This window comes from Hyla sarda, chromosome 9 (assembly GCF_029499605.1).
Source record: "Hyla sarda isolate aHylSar1 chromosome 9, aHylSar1.hap1, whole genome shotgun sequence".
NCBI lineage: Eukaryota > Metazoa > Chordata > Amphibia > Anura > Hylidae > Hyla > Hyla sarda.
Window position 1 is genome coordinate 44,622,163 of NC_079197.1, and position 23,682 is coordinate 44,645,844.

A 23,682-nucleotide genomic window follows, 5' to 3' on the forward strand; every position below is an offset into this window, starting at 1 on the left:
TGGCAGTATTATACCAGGGGCACAGTGTGTGGCAGTATTATACCAGGGGCACAGTGTGTGGCAGTTGGAGAACAATTATGACTTATTAAGTTCTAATTATGTTCTACAACAGGCAGCGCCTATTTCTGGCATGGCACTTTGGCCGCTAGGTGTGAACCAGGTCGTAGCGTTTAGCTCGGACCTTCACCAGATGGCAGACCTGGAAAAGCGGACCCCTACTAAAAGTAGTTGAGTACCCCTACGCTAACTACACTACACCTGTGTTAAACTGCGCTAACACTACACTACACCTGTGTAAAAATGTGCTAACACTACACTACAAGTACAATGGTGTAAAACTACAACTCCCATCCTGTCTGGATAGCCTTTGGCTGCATGGGCATGCTGGGAGTTTTCTTTAAAACCCACTAAGTCCTTTAAGTTTAAAACCTAAGCTACGCTAACTATGTAACAATCTAAGCTAACTAAGATACACTGAAGTTAAACTACGCTAACTACGTTGCCTAGACTTTTTTCTCTCTACCTCCCCACCTGCTCCACTAAGCTAACTACGCTCTCACTGCCTACACTACCCCTTACGCCAACTGCCTACACTACCCATAACGCTGAGGAGCGGTAATAAGCTGCGCATGCGCTCCCCGTTATGCTTAGAATTCGGTAGTAAACTGCGCATGCGCTGGCAGTTTACCGTGGACTCGCTGCTTACGCTTCCCCTTACGCTAACTTCGGAGCCGTAGTAAACTGGGCATGCGCGCGCATGCGCTTCCGGTTTTCTACGGCATCCCCGGAAACTTTACATCACTGGAGTTATACGCTGCTGAGCGCCATGGAGGAGGTGCTGGCCCCGGTGTATATCTACGGCACCGAATACGTAGAACTTTGCGACAATGTGCACACCAAAGTGCCGCGCCGGGTGAGATCCCCCTGCATGGTGGTCAGGAGCGGGGAGGGATGGAGCCGCCATACACTGTAATAGAAGGAGAGGCAGAAGGGACGTGAACACATAGCAGGACCCGGATGTTATCATAGTGATGGACTGTGAGCACTGTAACCAACAGATCACTGTTCTCCAATCTCTGGCTCTCCTTCAAATCTAAAACTACATCTCCCATCATCCTCTCTGACACCCGAAGGCCATGCCATGATAGGAATTAAAACTTTGCATCCAAAACAGAGGCAAAGCTTTGGAATAGATGTCATCCCCAGTGGTGGAGTGGTGTTCCCGTCTTAGGCTGGGTTCACATCACGTTTTCAGCCATACATCATTTTTGCTCTGTATGCGGTTTTCCCCACCGTGGTCGACCACGGTTTTAGGTCCGGTGAGAAAACCGTATACGGGGCAAAAATGAGATGACCGGAGTTAGTGTTTCGCTCCAGTCAGCTTATTGAAATAAATCACATACGGCGGGGATACGGGAGCGCCCTGTTTTAGCTCCTCCCCCCAGCTGTATGTAGTCCTGTATGGCTGAAAACGTGATGTGAACCCAGCCCTAACTAAGGCTAAGTTCACATTGCTGTTGTGCCCCGTTTTTTTTTCTTTGTGCCAAAGTGCCCCAAAAAACAGGTCGGAGCACAAAGGACTCCAACAGGTCCCGATGGATCCTATTGACTTTATTGGGGTCTGTTGGGGGTCCAGTAATTTACCGAAGTTTAGCAGAGTGAAAAAAATTGTGCCTGGACTATTCTTCTCTCCACTAAACTCCTGTCATTCCACCAGACGTGCCATAACATAGTTAAACTTGCAGGGCACCTCACATTAACACCTTTGCGGCTCATAATGGATCTGATCCGTCATGGAGCCACTAAGGGTGTATGAAGCGGGGGATTCTACCACAATCCCATGCTGTACCTGGCGCCCCCGGTTGATTTCAATAACCAGGAGCCTCTAATATCCGGTCAGCCATGATCACCGCTCACTGCTATTAAACCTTTAGACACCGCTGTCAATGTTGACACTGAAAAAACAAGCCCTTATTTCGGTCTTTATATGGAAAAATGGGAGTTATGGCAAAAATGAAAATGAGTCCTGAAGTGGTTACATATTTTTGAACATACATTTATGTAGGAAATGTGCATCCTTCTGATATTCCTGCTCCTTTCCTTCCCTTGATGGCAGCTTCTTGTCTAGGTCTCCGACTAACGCTCTATTCTAGAAGCAATGTTTGGGCTGATGTGTGTCACCACAGATCAGATCAGGGATGTGGAATTCCTATCACCCGACGCCCGAGACATGTATTTCCTGGCGTTGGGCAGGTGAATTTTTCCGGCCCTTAGCCTGGCTTTGGGCAAGCAGGGCCGGACCTGACAAGCGCGGCAGAGTATGGAGTGGGTTCCCAAATCCTACATGCTCCATACTCTGCAGCCTCCAGCTGTTCTCAGTAGCTGGGGGCCGCCGCCAATAGCCAGCATGCGGCGGTCGTTACCCTTTAGATTGCCACTGTCAAAGCTGATGAGGGCATCTAAAGGGACATGTGAATGCTCCCAGGTGGGGTGGATCGCCCAGCCCCCCCCCCCCTCTCCCACAGCGTGACCTAACTGGAGGGCTTACCTCTGCTCCCTGGTATCCGTGGCTCTGTCATTGTTAGAGCCTTGCTGGACTAGGCTCTATCAATGGATCGCAGAGCACACAGATCAATGGAGTTCAATAGAACTCTGTTGATCTGTATGAGGAATCTGATGATTCCTACTAAAAGTCTAATAAAGTGTAAAAAAAAAAAAAGTTTTTATAAAAGTTTAAAAGACTCATTTATCCCTTCCATGTTAAAGGTTAACATCACTCCCTTTTCCTATATAAACACTTGTAAACATAATAAATATAAACATATTTGGTATCGCTGCGTGCATAATTGTTTGAACTATTAAAATATAACATTATGTATCCCGTAGGGTAAATGACGTAAATGTAAAAAAAACATACCAAACCACAGAATTGAAATTTTTATAATATCCCAGAAAAAAAGTTAAAAAGCGATCAAAAAGTCAGATCAATGCCAAAATGGTACCGATACTAAAAACAGATTATGGTGCAAAAAATTTGCCCTCATACAGCCTGGTATGTGAAAAAAAAAAAAGTTAAAGGGGTCAAAAAAATGGCAATAAAATAAATTCTAAAAAGTTCAGAATTTTTTTTAAATTAGTAAAACATGAAGGAAACTATACAAATCTGGTATTGCTGTAATCAGGCGGCCTCAAGTATCAAAATAACAGGTTAACTCAACCACAAGGTAAATGGCATAGAAAAGAAAACCACCAAATGTTTACTAGTTCAGTTTCACTTCACCAAATATATATATATTTTTGGTTCAGAGAATATGTTATTGAAAAATTAAAAGGTATCATTTTAGTAGGTAGTTATGGCTATTATAGGGCGAGGAGGAAAAAACTAGAGTGTAAAAGCGAAAATTGGCCCGGACAAGTGAATCGTCATGAGGGACAAGTACCGTATTTTTCGTCATATAAGACGCACCCAATTTTAAAGGAGGATAATCTAGAAAAAAAAGATTCTGAACCAAATACAATGTAAAGTATAGGACAGGGGTCTTCAACCTGCGGACCTTCAGATGTTGCAAATCTACAACTCCCAGCATGCCCGGACAGCCGTTGGCTTTCCGGGCATGCCAGGAGTTGTAGTTTTGCAATATCTGGAGGTCCGCAGGTTGAAGACCACTGGTATAGGAGGTAGTACTCGCGCTTCCTCACCGCTACGGACCCGTCACAGCTGCCATGGATGTCGCCCTCCATCGCTGTCGCCGCATCCCCGGGGTGTCCCCGTCGCTCCGGAACGTCTCTGCTGCCCGGTATCCTCGCTCTCCGTCGCCGCCATCACTTTGCTACACACGCCGCTCCTATTGGATGACGGGACGGCGTGCGCGAAGACGTGATGACGACAAAGGAGAGCGCCAGACATGCAGGGGATCCCGGCACGGAGCAGTCATTCGCTGATCGGACACTGAGGAGGCAGGTAAGGGCCCTCCCGGTGTCCTGTAAGCTGTTTGGGACGCCGCGATTTCACCACGGCGGTCCCGAACAGCCCGACTGAGCAGCCGGGTTAGTTTCACTTTCGCTTCAGACGCAGTGGTCAGCTTTGATCTCCACGTCTGAAGGGTTAATACAGGGCATCACCGCGATTGGTGATGTCCTGTATTAGCCACGGGTCCTGGCCGTTGATGGCCGCAGGGACCGCCGCGATATGACAGGGTTTTAATGTGTATCTGCCGTATAAGACGCACCAACCCCCCCCCCCCCCCCCCCCAGTTTTGGAGAAGAAAAAGTGCGTCTTATACTGCAAAAAATATGGTAGACTTTGATCCATTTTAGTCCCGTGGACAAGTAGTTTTTTATTAAATTTCCACACCCCTGTATCAGCCCAACCACTTCTAGAATACCGTTGTGTTGGTCGGAGAAGCTTAATAAATCACCCCCTTTGTATTTTTGGTTTTTGTATCATGCACTTTGAATGGATCCTGTGCTGACTCAAAAGCTTCAGAGAGATTTTGAGGTATGCCCCATTGTAGTTGGAAGAGTCTATCAGGCAGCACCGGCGCCCGTCATGTGACTCATCCATTAACATGTTATTGTCATAGTTCTGCTTATGTGACGGAACAGAACAATGGAAATAATAACAGAGCCTGAACTCGTATGGTGGAGGGTAATGTCTGACCAATTTGAGAAAGTACACAGGTTTTTAATACACGTGGATGTGCATGGCTGTGATGTCCATTATTAATTCTACTTTTACTTCTAGGCCAGCATGGTGCACTCCTTGATAGAAGCCTATGGACTACTCAGGGAAATGAGGTGAGATCCAAGTCATGGCAGTGAGAATGCTTTATGAACAGTAAAGACATTAATAATTTATCTGATTAACCAATGATGTGCTGTGAGAAAACGAAATAATATAATGGATATTATTTAGAAGCAGTCTCCTCATCTAGAACATTCAGTACAGTACAGTGCTTGGCTATAGAGATAAATATGGCAGCACATATATCCAGCTGGTGCTCCCTTTAACCCCTTCAGGACGGAGCCCATTTTGGCCTTAAGGACCGGAGCGTTTTTTGCACATCTGACCACTGTCACTTTAAACATTAATAACTCTGGAATGCTTTTAGTTATCATTCTGATTCCGAGATTGTTTATTCGTGACATATTCTACTTTAACATAGTGGTAAATTTTTGTCGATACTTGCATCCTTTCTTGGTGAAAAATCCGTAAATTTGATGAAAAATTTGAAAATTTAGCATTTTTCTAACTTTGAAGCTCTCTGCTTGTAAGGAAAATGGATATTACGAATACATTTTTTTTTGGTTCACATATACAATATGTCTACTTTATGTTTGCATCATAAAATTGACGTGTTTTTACTTTTGGAAGACACCAGAGGGCTTCAACGGTCAGCAGCAATTTTCCGATTTTTCACAAAATTTTCAAACTCAGTATTTTTCAGGGACCAGTTCAGGTTTGAAGTGGATTTGAAGGGTCTTCATATTAGAAATACCCCATAAATGACCCCATTATAAAAACTACACCCCCCAAAGTATTCAAAATGACATTCAGTCAGCGTTTTAACCCTTTAGGTGTTTCACACGAATAGCAGCAAGGTGAAGGAGAAAATTCACAATCTTCATTTTTTACACTCACATGTTCTTGTAGACCCAATTTTTTTATTTTTACAAGGGGTAAAAGGACAAAATTTTTACTTGTATTTGTAGCCCAATTTCTCTCGAGTAAGCACATACCTCATATGTCTATGTAAAGTGTTCGGCGGGCGCAGTAGAGGGCTCAGAAGGGAAGGAGCGACAAGGGGATTTTGGAGAGTACGTTTTTCTGAAATGGTTTTTGGGGGGCATGTTACCTTTAGGAAGCCCTTATGGTGCCAGAACAGCAAAAAAAAACCACATGGCATACCATTTTGGAAACTAGACCCCTCGGGGAATGTAACATGGGATAAAGTGAACCTTAATACCCCACAGGTGTTTCACGACTTTTGCAAATGTAAAAAAAAAAAAAATTTTTTACCTAAAATGCTTGTTTTCCCAAAAATTTTTTATTTTTAAAAAGGGTAATAGCAGAAAATACCCCTAAAAATTTGAAGCCCAATTTCTCCCGATTCAGAAAACACCCCATATGGGGGTGAAAAGTGCTCTGCTGGCGCACTACAGGTCTCGGAAGAGAAGGAGTCACATTTGGCTTTTTGAACGCAAATTTTTCTCTGGGGGCATGCCGCATTTAGGAAGCCCCTATGGTGCCAGGATAGCAAAAAAAAACCCACATGGCATACCATTTTGGAAACTAGACCCCTCGGGGAACGTAACAAGGGGTTAAGTGAACCTTTATACCCCACAGGTGTTTCACGACTTTTGCATATGTAAAAAAAAAATTTTTTTTTTACCTAAAATGCTTGTTTTCCCAAAAATTTTACATTTTTAAAAAGGGTAAAAGCAGAAAATACCCCCCAAAATTTGTAACACAATTTCTCCCGAGTACGGCGATACCCCATATGTGACCCTAAACTGTTGCCTTGAAATATGACAGGGCTCCAAAGTGAGAGCGCCATGCGCATTTGAGGCCTAAATTAGGGATTGCATAGGGGTGGACATAGGGGTATTCTACGCCAGTGATTCCCAAACAGGGTGTCTCCAGCTGTTGCAAAACTCCCAGCATGCCTGGACAGTCAACGGCTGTCCGACAATACTGGGAGTTGTTTTGCAACAGCTGGAGGCTCCGTTCTGGAAACAGTGGCGTACCAGACGTTTTTCATTTTTATTGGGGAGGGGAGGGGGGCTGTGTAGGGGTATGTGTATATGTAGTGTTTTTTTACTTTTTATTTTATTTTTTGTGGTAGTGTAGTGTAGTGTTTTTAGGGTACAGTCGCACGGGCGGGGGGTTCACAGTAGTTTCTCGCTGGCAATTTGAGCTGCAGCAGAAAGTTTGCGGCAGCTCAAATTTGCAGCCAGATACTTACTGTAATCCTCCGCCCATGTGAGTGTACCCTGTACGTTCACATTGGGGGGGATATCCAGCTGTTGCATAACTACAACTCCCAGCATGCCCGTTGGCTGTCGGTGACTGCTGAGAGTTGTAGTTTTGCAACAGCTGAAGGCACACTGGTTGTGAAACAGAGTTTTTTTTTACCTAACTCAGTGTTTCACAACCAGTGTGCCTCCAGCTGTTGCAAAACTACAACTCCCAGCATGTACGGTGCATGGTGTACGGTGACTGCTGAGAGTTGTAGTTTGCAACAGCTGGAGGCACACCGGTCGTGAAACACTGAGTTAGGTAAAAAAAACTGTTTCACAACCAGTGTGCCTTCAGCTGTTGCAAAACTACAACTCTCAGCAGTCACCGACAGCCAACGGGCATGCTGGGAGTTGTAGTTATGCAACCAGCAGATGCACCACTACAACTCCCAGCATGCACTTTAGCTGTTTGTGCAAGCTGGGAGTTGTAGTTAGACAACAGCTGAAGGTACACTTTTCCATAGAAAGAATGTGCCTCCAGCTGTTGCAAAACCATAAGTCCCAGCATGCCCATAAGGGAATGCTGGGAGTTGTGGTGGTCTGCCTCCTGCTGTTGCATAACTACAGCTCCCAGCATGCCCTTTTTGCATGCTGGGAGCTGTTGCTAAGCAACAGCAGGAGGCTGTCACTCACCTCCAACGATCCAGACGCTGCAGGTCAGTCCCGCCGCCGCAGCTGCTCCTGGGGCCCCGATCCCAACAGGGGCGCCGGGGATCGGGGTCCCCAGCACCCGGGGTGCACGTCCCGCACCCGCCCTCCAGAAGAGGGGCGGAGCGGGTGCGGGAGTGACACCCGTAGCAGGCGCCCTGATTGGTCGGCCGGTAATCCGGCCGACGAATCAGGGCGATCGTGAGGTGGCACCAGTGCCACCTCACCCCTGCAGGCTCTGGCTGTTCGGGGCCGTCAGAGACGGCCCCGAACAGCCAGTAATTCCGGGTCACCCGATTGACCCTGGGCGATATGCCGGGATGCCTGCTGAACGATTTCAGCAGGCATCCGGCTCCGGTCCCCAACCGGCTAGCGGTGGGGGCCGGAATTCCCACGGGCGTATGGATACGCCCTCGGTCCTTAAGGACTCGGGATTCAGGGCGTATCCATACGCCCTATGTCCTGAAGAGGTTAAATGGGGCAGATGGTGCCAGCAGTTGGACCCCTACCGATCCGAGTTCTTATTAAAAAAAAAAACACCTTTATATTATTTATTTTGGTGGAGCCAAATATATACGGGAGATTTATCAGAACATTTGCAGAGGGAAAAGTTGACCACCTGCCCAAAGCAACCAATCAGATCGCTTCTTTTATTTATTTTTTTTTTTTTTTAAAGGCCTCTGATGGATGAAAGCGATCTGATTGGTTGCTATGGGCAACTTGTGAACGTTTCTTCTGCACAGGTTTTGATAAATCTCCCCCATAGCACACTGCTTAAAAAAAATAAAGGGAACACCTAAACAACACAATGTAACTCCAAGTCAATGACACTTCAGTGAAATCACACTGTCCACTCAGGAAGCAACACTGATTGACAATCAATTTCACATGCTGTTGTGCAAATGGAACAGACAACAGGTGGAAATTATAGGCAATTAGCAAGACACCCCCTATAATGGAGTGGTTCTGCAGGTGGTGACCACAGACCACTTCTCAGTTCCTACGCTTCCTGGCTAATATTTTGGTCAATATAGTTCTGGGCAATATACCAGTTTATACCGAATACTGTTTTTTTTTTTTTTATTCTGTACGAAATACATTTTTCCTATGCCACAATACCGGTTGGGTCCCCCCCCCCCCCGACCCCCTCGAATGAATGAATTATCAGCCGCAGCGGCTGTCCCCACATCGGGGAACTGATCATATGTGACCCGCGGGCTCTGCTCCCCCCACGTCCTCCTGTGAGCCACTGGCGCATTAAATGAATGAGCACTGGAAATGATTAATAAATGACATCTGTACTAGTTAATTTTACATATTCCTGTGCCCAGGCTGCAAAAATAAAATAAACTTTGACTCACCTTCCTACTTTCCTCCATTGCTCTGGTATTGGCCTCATTGTTCTCCATTGTGATCCTCATGCTGCTTCCAGGGGACGGGAAAGTCACAAAGCCGTCAGCGTATCACCGGCCACAGCGATGTCCTGCCTCGGCCGGTGATAGGCTGAGCGCACTGTCATTTAAGGAGCCGGCCGGCTTCTTACATGAGTGCGCTCAGCCTATCACCGGTTGAGGCTGGACATCGCTGTGGCCGGTGATACGCTGACGGCTCTGTGAGTTTTTTTTTTGCAGCTCGGGCACAGGAATATGTAAAATTAATCAGTAAAGATGTCCTTTATTAATCATTTCCAGCGCCGCGGCACGCAACTCATTCATTTAAAGCACCGGCGGCTCACAGGAGGATGGGGGGAGCAGCGCCCGCAGGTCACATGATTAGTTCCCTGATGTGGGTGAAAGCGCAGTGCTGCGGCTGATAATTCATTGGGGGGGGGGTTAGAGAAGCAGAGCAGCGCCCGCAAGTCACATATGATTAGTTCCCCAGCGTGAGGGGGGGGGGGGTAATACTGTTAAATACCGTGGAACCGCCATAACTTACAAAAATACTGTGATATGCATTTTTGGTCATACCGCCCAGCACTACATTCAACTATGTAAAGATGAAAGTATTTCATACGATTAGTTCATTCATTCAGATCTAGGATGTGTTATCTTAGTGTTCCCTTTATTTTTTTGAGCAGTGTATATCAATGTGGTTGTGGGACTAAGCTGGAGCTTTTAGACATTTTCCCCTGGGGGCTCAATAGGCAGACCAAGGTGATTCCTGGGCTTCACCATCTGTAAGTGGATGTCTATGTTAAAGTTTAAAAATGATCTGATTTACCTTGTATTATACCTAATCAGCACCTCAGTTATAACTCTGGGGCACCTCACAGTTTGAGAAGCAGTGAAATAAAGTGTTCTTTTTGCTATACAAAACCATTTGTGTTATCACTCTATATCCTTTGGTGATTTTTTTATTTATTTTCTATCTTTTCTTAAGGGTTGTTAAGCCTAAAGTTGCTACCATGGAAGAGATGGCAGCATTCCATACTGATGCCTACTTACAGCACCTCCGTAAGGTGAGCGAAGAAGGGGACAATGATGATCCGGAAACTGTTGAGTATGGACTCGGTGAGTAGTAGAGAATATGTTTAATAGTGAGATGTTTTACGGGAACAACAAATCCTATTGTTATGTGTACATAAATAAATGAACACAGGAATCTGAGCACCGCGGTAGAAGAAAAAGGGGGTGCAATAACAGCTAAGGGAAACGGATATATACAATAGAGAAGAACAAAGCTAGCAGTCAGGAAATATTGCACACCAACTCAAATATATTATATACAAAATGCCTCACGCAAGTAGAACACATTTAAAAACACGTAAAATTACATATAAAGTTGATGGTCACAAAATAATAATTGGAGGTTCTGAAGCAAATTATGTTACTGTAGTAGAGACCAACTGGGCTGGATAGCTAAATAATGATGAAAGACCCCCATGCAAATATACAGGGGTACCGTATTTTTCACCATATAGGACGCTCCGGCATATAAGACGCACCCAATTTTAAAGGAGGAAAATCTAGAATACAATGTAAAGTATAGGACAGTGATCTTCAACCAGCAGACCTCCAGATGTTGCAAAACTACAACTACTAGCATGCCCGGACAGCCGTTGGCTGTCCGGGCATGCCAGGAATTGTAGTTTTGCAACATCTGGAGGTCCGCTGGTTGAAGACCACTGGTATAGGAGGTAATACTCACGTGTCCCCGCCGCTCCGGACCCGTCACCGCTGCCCTGGATGTCGCCCTCCATCACTGTTGCCGTGTTCCCGTGGTGTCTCCGTCGCTCCGGAACGTCTCTGCTACCCGGTATACTCGCTTTCCGTCGCCGCCATCACGTCGCTACGCACGCCGCTCGTATTGGATGACGGGACGGCCTGCGCGACGACGTGATGACGACGAAGGAGAGCGCCGGCCATGCAGGGGATCCCGGCACGGAGCAGACACCGAGGAGGCAGGTAAGGTCCCTCCCGGTGCAGCCGGGTTACTGTCACTTTCGCTTCAGACGCGGCGGTCAGCTTTGATCGCCGCATCTGAAGGGTTAATACAGGGCACCACCGCGATCGGTGATGTCCTGTATTAGCCGCAGGTCCCGGCCGTTGATAGCCGCAGGGACCGCCGCGATAGGACAGGGTTTTAATGTGTATTCGCCGTATAAGACGCACCAACTTTCCCCCCCCCCAGTTTTGGGGAAGAAAAAGTGCGTCTTATACGGCGAAAAATATGGTAAATGTAGAAATACACCCAAATTATAAAAATGACTGTCCAAAAATAATATAAATATAGAAAGATATATATGTATAATAATGGAATACCACAGATGTATAGAACTCTAATGACAAACAAAGCAATTAGAGATGAGCGAACTTACAGTAAATTCGATTCGTCACGAACTTCTCGGCTCGGCGGTTGCTGACTTTTACTGCATAAATTAGTTCAGCTTTCAGCCCAGTTGGTCTTTTTAAAAAAATTTTTTAGTTACATCTTTTGCTTCAGACACCGCCAGTTATTATTTTGTGACCCCCGCAGGGGTGAGTGTAGTAGGCTAAAGATTGTGAGCCACTCTGTTTATTTGTGTTTTTGAATGGATTAATAAAGGCATTTTGTAGATATCTTTTTCATATTTGGGTTGGTGTGCAATATTTCATGACTTCTAGCTTTTTCTTCTCTATTGTATGTACATAAATAATTGCCCTTATTTATTTCCCAGAAGTTTGTACACCCTCCCCTAATAAAAACGTAAATTGTCCCATTTTCCCTATTTCAGCCCCAAAAAGTGAAAAAAAAAAATGAATATACATATTTGGTATCGCCGCGTACGTAAATATCCGAACTATTAAAATATAATGTTAATGATACCGTACGATGAACGGCGTTAACGTAAACAAAGAAAAAAAGAGGTCCAAAATTGCTTTTTTTTTAAAATCATTTTATTCCCCAAAAAATTGATAAAAAATGTATTAAAAGTTTTATATAAGCAAATATGATATCAATAAAAACTACAGATCATGGCGCAAAAAATGAGCCCTCATACCGCCGCTTATACGGAAAAATGAAAAAGTTACAGGTTCTTAAAAATAGGGGGATTTTAAACGTACTAATTTGGTTAAAAAGCGTTTTTTGTTTTGTTTTTTTAAGCGCCGGGACTGCAGCACCCACCCCATTGCCCCCCCCCCCCCCCCCCCAGATTAATTTCCCCCATCACATTCGGGACATCCCTGTGTTCCGAAAGATCTTTTCTGGACAAGGATGTCCCGGTTACCTTTCTGCGGCCCCACGTTAACTTTAAAAACGCAGGGGCCGCCGGGAGGTAGCGCACGCAGGGATGTCACTGACGTCCCGTGCATCCGCTCATAGAAACAGCAGAGCGGAGCAGCGAGGACGCGCGCATGGTAAGTTACCAGTGGCACATCATCTTCGGTGCTCTGACCTACGGTCCCGGGACCTACTGCTAGGCCATAGCAGTTGATCATGACCCCGGAGGAGCGGTGGACGGAGCACTGAAGTGGGGGCAGTACACAGACATACAGCCTCCAGCCATACACTGTATATGGCTGAAGGGTGTATGTCTGTGGGGGCCACTGCCTACCTATGTGGGGGAACTAAAACCTAATGTGGGGGGAACTATGCTGACAACCTAATGTGGGGGAACTATGCTGACAACCTAATGTGGGGGAACTATGCTGACAACCTAATGTGGGGGAACTATACTGCCAACCTAATGTAGGGGAACTATACTGCCAACCTAATGTGGGGGAACTATACTGCCAACCTAATGTGCGGGGAACTATGCTGACAACCTAATGTGCGGGGAACTATGCTGCCAACCTAATGTGGGGGAACTATACTGCCAACCTAATGTGGGGGAACTATACTGCCAACCTGTTGTGGGGGAACATGCTGCCTACTAATGTGGGGGAACTATACTGCCAACCTAATGTGCGGGGAACTATACTGCCAACCTAATGTGGGGCAACTATGCTGACAACCTAGTGTGGGGGAACTGTACTGCCAATCTAATGTGGGGAACTATGCTGACAACCTAATTTGGGGGGAACTATGCTGACAACCTAACGATAACATGTAGAAAATAATATACATATATATATGTTGTTATATTGGAATACCCCTTTAATAATGTCTCTGGGGGTTATTGCCTGACATCTCTCAACCCAGATGACTCTCAGGCAACCGGTTAGATCAGTGGTGTCCAAACTGCGGCTTTCCAGATGTTGCAAAACTACAACTCTCAGCCGTTGGCTGTCTGGACTATCTGGAAGTTGAAGTTTTGCAACATCTGGAGGGCCGCAGTTTGGACACCACTGGGTTAGAACATCAGTAGACGAATAAGAAACAAGGGAAATACTTCTGCTGTTACAATGTATATTCACCTGACCGAGTATTATCCAACCTTAAGTATTCCCGCTTGTTTTTAATCTTTATGATGTATATGAACATTGGCACTCTTATCTGATGTTAAAGGAAATAAGATTGTATGCGAGTGTATGAACTTGAAAAAAACAGCCATATTAATTTTTGATTTTGTTAATGAATTCCTTTCAGGCTATGACTGTCCTATCACAGAAGGAATCTATGACTATGCTGCTGCTGTAGGAGGCGCAACGCTCACTGCAGCTGAACACCTTATGGAAGGCAAAGCCCGCATTGCCATTAACTGGCCAGGTGGTTGGCATCATGCTAAGAAGTAGGCATTGTGGGAGCCCTGGGTAAATTCAACTGGAATAAGTCTATAATAAATATAGAGCATAGTTGTTTTTTTTTAACGTATTATAAAAATGTTCTTTTGTGACGCTAAATCTAAGTTTTTACTGATTGTTTATTGTACTTTGTCACATTTTTCCTTTCCTGGAGATTGGGGGGGGGGGAGGGGACTTCTATGCTGCTAACTTTCAGATCTGCCATTTATCAACTGTATCATTTCAACTTTTCTATTTGTGCTTCCTTTTATTAGAGATGAAGCCTCTGGATTTTGTTACTTGAATGATGCTGTTTTAGGCATTTTGAAACTGCGACAAAAATATGACAGAGTGCTGTATGTTGATCTGGATTTACATCATGGCGATGGTAAGAAGTATTACAGTTCTCTAAGTGGCGACTAACTCTCTTCACATTCATACAGCATTTACCCTTTTGCTGCTGGGTCAATTTTTTTATTTCTCTGGATATAGAGAAATAAAACTTAAATTATGGAGCAAAAAATCATATTGAAACTTATAAAGGTGCAGCCAGTAGGCACCTAGAAATGTGTAACTTTATGTAAGAAAAAAAAAGTGTGAAAAAGTCTGATCCAAGCGAAGCCAAAGGGGGTACAACTTAGAAGTTTTGGAAGGTTAGGATACCATTTATGTCTATATATGCACATATCTTCACAAAATCATCAGAATGGAATTGTAGTGTTAGGGGCAGAGGGGAAATCCCTTAGTTAAAAAAAAAATAGACAACGGACCTGAACAGACCTAAATTGAAGGATGAGCATGACCTACACAGCAAAGGCAGCTGCAGGACAGGCACTGCACAAGAGGTGCTATAGAAAGAGAAGAGAGAAGCAGAAGAGGAGGTTTAAGGGTACATTCACACTACGGAATTCCACGGTGTGAACTTAACATTAGTGTGAATGGGTCTCCGCGAGACCCGTTCACACTGCGCAAAGAAAGAACATGTTCATTCTTTGCACGGATTCCGCGAGCACTGCATAGCCGTCAATGGTAATGGCTCAGTGCCCCGCGGCCCTAGCGCCAAAGTATTTTCGGTGGCGGCCGCCAGACGGAATCTCCGCTCGCTGAATTCAGCGAGCAGAGATTCCGCAGTGTGAACACACCCTTAAGATGATCAGGAGATCAGGTCGGAGATGTATGGAGAGGACAGGTTGTAGGTGTATTATCCAACTCACTCTTTAAATGACTTGACTATATCATTAAAGGAGTACTGTAGTGAGAAATAACTTATCCGAAGGATAGGGGATAAGTTATAGATCCCCCGCGATCTCCTGAACGGGGTCCCGCCAGTCTGCTGGAAGGAGGCGTGCCTACTCTTGCACGGAGCGGCGGCCAACACGCTCCTTCTATGTATCCCATAGAGATACATGGAGGGGGCGTGTCGGCCACAGCTTTCTGCGGGGGAGGGAATGGCTGCTTCCGGCAGACTGCCATGTCCCCGTTCAGTAGATCGTGGGGGGTCCGACTGCTGGGACCCCCACAATCTATAACTTATGTCCTATCCTTTGGAGAGTTATTTTTCACTGCACTACTCCTTTAGCCACCTATAGCCTAAACACCATTAGTACTGCTGACTTGTAAGGGGTGTCTTAGTTTTAAAAACATATTTTCATATATCCTATTGGGAAATTGTGAGTTAATGGAGAGGGAGGGGTCCTAGGTTCAGGAGACTCCTCTTGGCCACAGTGAAAAATATTTACAAAGAGCATCTCTTGCTCTGGTGGCCCTACCACTCATACACATCCCGCTGATTGACTAGACCAGTGTTTCCCAGCCAGGGTGCCTCCAGATGTTGCAAAACTACAACTCCCAGCATGCCTGGACAGCCGAAGGCTGTCCAGGCATTCTGGGAGTTGTAGTTTTGCAACACCTAGAGGCACCCTGGTTGGGAAACACTGGTCTAGACACTGTACTGCTTAATTCTCTCTGTGGGAGCACAGGGAGTAAACTTAGCAGGGGGGGAGCATTTTGTGATCTTATTATTGAGAGACCCTTCTAACAAGGGATTTTCCAAACCGGAGAACCCACAATGATTCCAATAGGCAGAAGTGGGATAGCTCAGGGTTTTCACTTTCCTTTTCTCAAACATTAATTAAAATACACCAAGCTACATATAACTGTATTTGATATTACAGAACCTATCCAGTTACCTGGCATATGTAGGACCAATGTAATAGTCTGATCAGCATGTTTTGTGTTTTTATTATTTTTTTTCCGTTTCAGGGGTTGAAGATGCTTTTAGTTTTACATCTAAGGTTATGACGGTTTCATTACATAAATTTTCTCCTGGCTTCTTTCCAGGTATGTATTTCATAATCAAAATGTAAAGTTATCATGTTCTGTACATATTGGGGGAGATTTATCAAAACCTGTCAAGAGGAAATGTTGCTGAGTTGCCCAAAGCAACCAATCAGATCACTTCTTTCATTTTTCAGAGGCCTTTTAAAAAAATGAAAGAAGCAATCGGATTGGTTGCTATGGGCAACTCAGCAACTTTTCCTCTAGACAGGTTTTGATAAATCTCCCCCTATTGTCTTTCTGCATAGAAGTCTATGCAGAGAAATGGTCGCATCTGTTTGCCTGCTAGGGATAAAAACGCAATGTCACCCGCTTCTCCGGCTTATATTGCACGATGGCAGCAGGTTTAGTAGTGAGACCTGGTGCGATCAACAACTTTTGACATGTCTAAGCAAAATGGGTATTGATATAATCGTATTGACCTACAGAATAAACAGAACAGGCAGAACAGTCAATTAGTGTTAAAACTGTAAAGTTAATATAGATATCAAAATATCACAAAGGAGTATAGAACAGCATACAGAGGTTTTGGGATATATAAGTATATCATGTTCTGTTCAATACTGTGTCTTGAAGGCAAGGAGTATGTCTGGGTATTATAATTTAAAATGAGGCTCAAATAGGGTAAAAAACAACATGGTGCCGATACTTGTGTAATGAATGGGCATATAGTTGGAGGCTAGCCAATCAGAGATGTTTCTTTGGGACAAGGGTGACATCAGAAAGGCTGGGGGATCGTAGGCAGTGAGCCGAGGTCATTTGACTGCAGGGGACCATTGAGGTGTTTGCTTTGATGTAGTGTGTCATGTGACCGAGAGATGGATCAATAGATGGAGGGGGCCAGGTACTGAAAAATAGAATGCTAGGCGGTAAGTATATACTGGTGTAAAACAGAGAAATGGAATAAAATTTATAAACAGGATACAGTTGAATGTACAGTAAATGTGTGCAAGAGTGGACAGATGACCGTATCCATGGGGGGTAAGGTCTGAACGGAGGCTGGACAGTGCGGAGTTACATTCATAAGGGTTGATTGAGGACAGAGAATACAAGGATGGTTATAACAATAATATTATAGTGAGTATAGTTATATCTTCAAATTAAAAGTAACTAGAGCTGTGACATGGACCAAAGTAGGCAGGGGTGAAGTGATATGTCACATGGACGGGGAACGGACCTATAGAAGTCTAGGAAAAGAATGGTTAGTAGATGCTGGTAGTGATCAGGAAAATGCAATTAGGGAAATTAATGATAGCAGGATTTTTAGTTAAAGCGTACCTGTCAGATCCAACAAAAAAACATTTTTTTAAATATATCACTCAGTACCGTATCCTGACCTTGTACATCTAATTTTTGTGTCTAGAACCTTTATTTTTTCATTACTCTTTTAATTTAGCTCACTAGTCTGAATTCCTCTCAAAGGGAGGGGGTGTGGCCTCACTGTGCAGGTCTCCGCCCCCTCCCTCAGTATACTGTCTACTCACATCTCCCCTAGCATTATCAAAACTACAACTCCCAGCTTGTCCTCACTGATAGTAGCGGGACACAAGCTGACAGTGGGAGGATTTTTCCTCCAGCTATGAGCCCTGCACTAACAGCTGTCAATCAAGGAAGTGTGTCCATGACATAGCTGATGACTAGAGATGAGTGAACTTACAGTAAATTCGATTCGTCACAAACTTCTCGGCTCGGCAGTTGATGACTTTTCCTGCATAATTTAGTTGAGCTTTCAGGTGCTCCCGTGGGCTGGAAAAGGTGGATACAGTCCTAGGAGACGCTTTCCTAGGACTGTATCCACCTTTCCAGCCCACCGGAGCACCTGAAAGCTGAACTAATTTATGCAGGATAAGTCATCAACTGCCGAGCCGAGAAGTTTGTGACGAATCGAATTTACTGTAAGTTCGCTTATCTCTAGTGATGACGCATGGACACAGCAGGACTAGTATGTGTCCAAGCAGGCAGGGGGGGGGGGGCAGTTGTTTGACTGGCTTTTTCAGTATGAAATACTGAACATTTTCTAATGAAAGCAATTGCTAAACCTATTGGTTATACATGCTTTACAACATATCAAAAGTTTTTGTATCTGACAGTGCTCATTTAATATTCGAGCAATTTGAGCACAAAGCAGGATACTCTGTGCAGACAGGGAGAACGTAAATATATTTGAGTGGAGGTGAAGGTTGAATTATATGAACAATCTTAGGAATAGGGGGGTAGAGATCTGAGGAAGGGAGATTGAGTTGCCAAAACACATCATTGCCCACTGTATGTAACTATTTATTATTTTATGTGTCAATAACCTTATTGATACTAAACAATATCTAGGAGTCCGGAGGATATATCCATACAAGCAGCGCCATTTTCAGTGCACTTTTCTTTCCTCCTTCCATGTTAACATACAGTTGGCCATACATTTTCATATTAAAAAGTTCTCTATAGTCTCAAGCTTTTGTTTGCCTGCATTTACATCAGTCCTTTTCAGTGTCCTCCATTAGCATGAAAGATTATCCAGCAGGGTCAAGAAAAAAAATCTAAAGTCGCCGTTAAATAATTTCTGATCACATAAAAGTTTCAGACTCAAGACCCTTCTGTGGAAAAATACAATGAAGTCGTCCAGATTTCTGTTTTATCTTCCCAAGCAGGATTTCATTCTTATTGATATTCAGTCCAGAGATCCTGAAATTCTGTGAGGTTCCAGCGGATAGCAGTCAGGGATTCATATGTCTGGGAACAGAGCAGGCTTTCAGTCCTCTTTCACAAAAAATCACTTTGTTTCTGCTTCAACACTGGGCGCTATTATATTATTGACTTTCTCTTTGCCTGGCAGTGAGTGCCTGGTGTGGTTTTGCCATGTATTGTCCTGTGTCTTGGTGCGTTTTCACCTATATTTTGTAGCCAGGGCTAGATATACTGTTCTTATTAAACTGAACACTGGCCCGAAATATGGATGCAACTTAAAGGATGACTCTCATTAAAATTTATTTTTGCTATTGCACTCCTTATGGTAAATAAAAAATATTTCTAATATACTTTGTTTAAAAAAAATGAAGTTTTCTATGTTTTATTTGTGCTTAAAAAAAGCTCAAGAACACATTTCCCCCCATCTTATACACAGATTTAGGACCGAGGTCCAAACACAGGAAGTGCAGCCTGGAGTGCTGAGGGGGGTGTGTCCAACCAACAGCCTATGGCAGTTAAGTGTGAGAGGAGCTATGATTGGATGAGGCTGGACACCCCCCCCCCCTCAGCACTCCAGGCTGCACTTCCTGTGTTTGGGCTTCGGTCCTAAGTCTGTGTATGAGATAGGGGAAAATGTGCTCTTGAGCTTTTTTAAGCACGAATAAAACATAGAAAACTTCTTTTTTTTTTAACCAAAGTATATTAGAAATATTTTTTAGTTACCATAAGGCGTGCAATAGCAAAACATTTTTTGATGAGAGTTACCATTTAGGATGCATACGATTCCACGATATACTTCTCACAGAATATTGAATGCAAGACTATAAAATCCATGTATTCTTTTATAGGGACAGGGGATGTCAGCGACATTGGCCTAGGGAAGGGACGCTACTATAGTGTAAATGTCCCCTTACAGGATGGAATCACGGATGAGAAATATTATCAAGTCTGTGAAGGGTAAGAAATGGCAGCAATAATCTCAGAGGAGGTATCTATATTACAGACAAGAGGAGGCAGGCATAGCCTGAGTGGTTTTTGGCTGTCTTTGAGGGGTTATCCAGGAATAGAAAACCAGCACCACACCTGTCTTTAGGTTATGTGCTGTATTACAACTTTGCTCTATTAATTTCAATGGAACTGAGCTGCGATATCAAACACAACCTAAGAACAAATGTGGGGCTGTTTTTAGAATTCTATTCCTGGAATATTCCTAGAATATCTATTCCTGGATAACCCCTTGATGATGCCTGCCTCATCTTTATGTATTAACAGTTTTTCCTACAAAGGACACACATGACCTCTTTGCAGGACCCCTGTTCTCATGATTGGTGGATGTTCCAGTGGTCGGAGACTCCTGTAGAGAGGTGAGGAGTTCCTTTGTGGGAAAACTATATATATATATATTTATATGTATGTATGTATGTTAATTGTTAAACAGTGATTGCACAATATATTGTGCATATCCAATCAGACCAATTACTTACATTGTTATGCTTTCAGAAGTTGCAAGAAAAGACAGAGGTTACTGGATTGTTTTCTGTACCTCAAAAATCATTGTTTCATGTGAATTAACTTGCACTTTTGGTGTAAGGGGATTTTCACATCACCATTAGCCTCTCTGTTGCTCAGATACATTGGCATCCTTTCAAAATGCGATGCTGACAATTCCTTGCACAGAAAAGCATGGGCAAACATTAAAGGGGTACTGCGCCCCTAGACATCTTATCCCCTATCCAGATCGCCGGGGTCCCGCTGCTGGGGAGCCCCGGGATCGCCGCTGCGGCACCCCGCTATCATTACTGCACAGAGCGTGTTCGCTCTGTGCGTAATGACGTGCGATACAGGGGACGGAGCAGCGTAATGTCATGGCTCCGCGCCTCGTGACATCATGGCCTGCCCCCTTAGTGCAAGTCTATGGCGGGGGTGTGACGACCGCCACACCCCCTCCCATAGACTTGTATTGAGGGGGCGTGCTGTGACGTCACGAGGGGCGGAGCAGTGACGTAACGATGTATTGCCCGTCATTACGTGCAGAGCGAACGGGGATAAGATGTCTAGGGGCGGAGTACCCCTTTAACCTGTGACTAAATTCAGGTTTTCTCAGTCGCTCTTCATTGGGGGACACCTATACTGATGGGTATATGCTCTTGTCACTAGGAGGGGCTGACACTAGGAAAAAAAAGTCGGCTCCTCCCTGGCAGGATATACCCGCCCACCTGCAGTGAGGTAATCAGTTTTAGCTAGTGCCAGCAGGAGGCATTATTTTCTAGTATTTTTTTAGTTAGATTCTTTCCCCCATATGCGGCTAAGGGGCAGGGGTCATAGAAGTATGCACCGTTAACCCCTACCCGCCAACGGCCAGCGCCTGGGGTTGCACCTAGGGTCCGGGTCCCCCTATCTCCCTGCTCGTCCTGTCTGTCGCAGCATGACGTGCTGCAGGTGACTAAAAAGCTGGCTGAAGACGTCTTTAGGTGAGTATGTAGCGCATGAGGTGAGTATACATACCCCCCGTCTAACGACCCCCCCCCCCCCGTCGAACAAGCAGTAATATTATGCCCCTATTTCTGTGGCTGTTTTTGGGGGTCTGTGCAGAGAGGGGTTAACCCTTGCTATTGTATTCATGCATCTACGGTGCCTGTGGTGGGGGGTTACCAAGGAGCTGCACTGACGGCAAGAGCTCCTTACTTTCACTTTCCTAGTCGCGGACGCGCCCTGCCGGCTGGAGCCGTCACTTCCTCACCTCTGCACCGGGTCTGCTGTGCGGACCCAGCTGGGGTGCGCTCCAGGTTAATCAGCCGGCGCAAGTTAGGGGGACGCGCACATACACACGCGAGCCGGGATGTCAGGCAGCTCCTCCTCTTCGGCTCGTGTGCTGCTGGGGGCGGGTTCAGTGAGGTATCCACCTGACACAGCGGCGGTTAACTCTGCCCCCCTGCTTTGGGGCTTTGCGGTGTGGGCGTCCTGTCCTTCTCCCTTGGGGGCCTCGTGGACAGTCCCAGCGCAGGGTGCCTTGCTTCCCTCGCCTCTTCCCTGTTGAGGAAGGAAGAGAAAGTAAAAAAAAAAATCACCTTTGTTTTTTTTGCTGAGGGTATTCAACAGTGCTTTTTACTGTCTAGGCTTGTGTGCTTACTGTCCACTATTGCAGCCTGGCTCTCTTTCTGTTTTTTTCGTTATCTACTGCTGCTCACGCAACCTTGGCTTTCTCCTCTGTTGGAAGAGTTTGTACAATCTCCCTGGAAGGGTGTGTTCTTCCTTCCCTTTTTGTCTGTGTCAGTTGTACTGCACTGACACCAATGTCTTCTGAAGTAATCCTTCCTGTGCCCAGACCCTGAGAGTCCCAGCTGGGTTCTTTTGTTTCCCCTCCCGCTTCCATTCTCGCAGGATGATTCTTTGAAGTGCTCTGGTCCGCTCGGACCTCTGGTGTCTGACTGGTCGGTCTTCTTGGCTTGGACTCTGTCCTAGGATGCTGTCATGTGCCTTCTTTTCAGGCGGCCCTTCCGGTTCCTTGGGCCTTGGTGATGGTTCAGGTCTGGGGCATGTGTAGTGATCCGGCCAAGACTCCTCCGCGATCCCATTAGTCGAGGCGGTCTTTCTGTTCTGCCCTCCTTCACTTTTTACATGGCAGTTTGTCACGCGGAGAGTTTTCACGGACGTCTGTTTTCCTTACTCTTCAGGGGTTCGTCTTCCACGTGAATCTACGTCTCCTGTTTGATTGTCGGTCTCTCCGGTTTCTGAGATGCCCCCTTTTCAGGGTGTTTGCCGCTCCTTTCTTCCTTCGGGGGTCCATATCCTCCCGAGTTGGAGGGCGTTTAGGTCATCCGCATTATGCCAGTACGGCTATTGTCGCCTTCGGGGTACTCGTATTGGGCCCCTGGGACGGGGGGGGGGGGGTTGGGTCTGCGGCTGTTCAGGTCTTTGTTCTCATGCACCAGACCTCTCCAGAGCAGAAGTCCATCTTTCTTTTTTTCCTGTGGTTTCCTGTCTCTCTATATGACCTGGTCTTGGGTCTCTACAAAGGACGGCCCCTTCCTTTGGCTTCCTAGTCCATCTCCTTGGACGGGAGATCTCTAGTGTGTTTCCGACCTGGGGACTCGTCCGCAGGCCTTGTGGACAAGGGAGTTCAGTCTCGGGACTGATTCCTTTTCTCTGGCAGTTGTTTTTCCCTCTCTAGGGGACTGCTTTGATATGTCCTATCAGTATAGGTGTCCCCAATGAAGAGCGACCGAGAAAAGGAGATTTTTTTGTACTCACCGTAAAATCTTTCTCGTAGCCATCATTGGGGGACACCGCACTCACCCATTTCTTCATCCTTTTTCCGGACTATGCCGTTGATAGGACTCAGGAGGACCCCGGACAGGCAGGGGGAGAGAAGCGGGTGGCGGCGGCGGCCTATGGCACCGCAAAAGCTGCTGCAGTTCATTGATTTAAAGCGCCCGCTTTAAATCAATGATCTGCAGCGGTGTCGCGGGGGGGATAAATAGCCGATAACTTATACTGATACTCCGGTATAAGTTATCGGCTATCGGCCCTAACCTCCACAGCTTATCGGTATCAGCCCTAAAAAAATCGATATCGGTTGATCCCTATCTCAGACCATAAGTGTGGTTTGCTACTCTTTAGGGTATGACCTGAACGTAGTCACTAGCTGACTATGTTTGGGCTATTAAAGTCAATGGGGCCTTTGCCATTCTGTACACGAATATGACTGCAAATGAGGCAAATCATCATGTGAACATGCCCTGAAAGTGTCATTTCATTGGGGGACACACACAGGACCATGGGTATATGCTGCTTGCCACTAGGAGGCTGACACTAGGCAAAAAACAAAAGAAGACTGGCTCCTCCCAGCAGGATA

General features: G+C 45.4%; 1 protein-coding gene across 2 annotated transcripts in view; it reads left to right on the plus strand.

The window, feature by feature from the left end:
- The first annotated feature begins 288 nt into the window (after window positions 1–288).
- HDAC8 (histone deacetylase 8) overlaps window positions 289–23,682 on the plus strand; it is a 34,986-nt gene continuing 11,592 nt past the window's right edge. The window contains exons 1-7 of one of the 2 annotated variants that reach the window (XM_056540235.1): window positions 289–913; window positions 4,745–4,797; window positions 10,048–10,178; window positions 13,678–13,819; window positions 14,087–14,199; window positions 16,074–16,151; window positions 19,676–19,784. In XM_056540235.1, the coding sequence (XP_056396210.1) occupies window positions 758–913; window positions 4,745–4,797; window positions 10,048–10,178; window positions 13,678–13,819; window positions 14,087–14,199; window positions 16,074–16,151; window positions 19,676–19,784 (782 nt within the window). In that variant the 5' untranslated portion in view covers window positions 289–757. The remainder of the gene's footprint in view (window positions 914–4,744; window positions 4,798–10,047; window positions 10,179–13,677; window positions 13,820–14,086; window positions 14,200–16,073; window positions 16,152–19,675; window positions 19,785–23,682) is intronic. The other variant, XM_056540234.1, reaches the window with a different exon arrangement.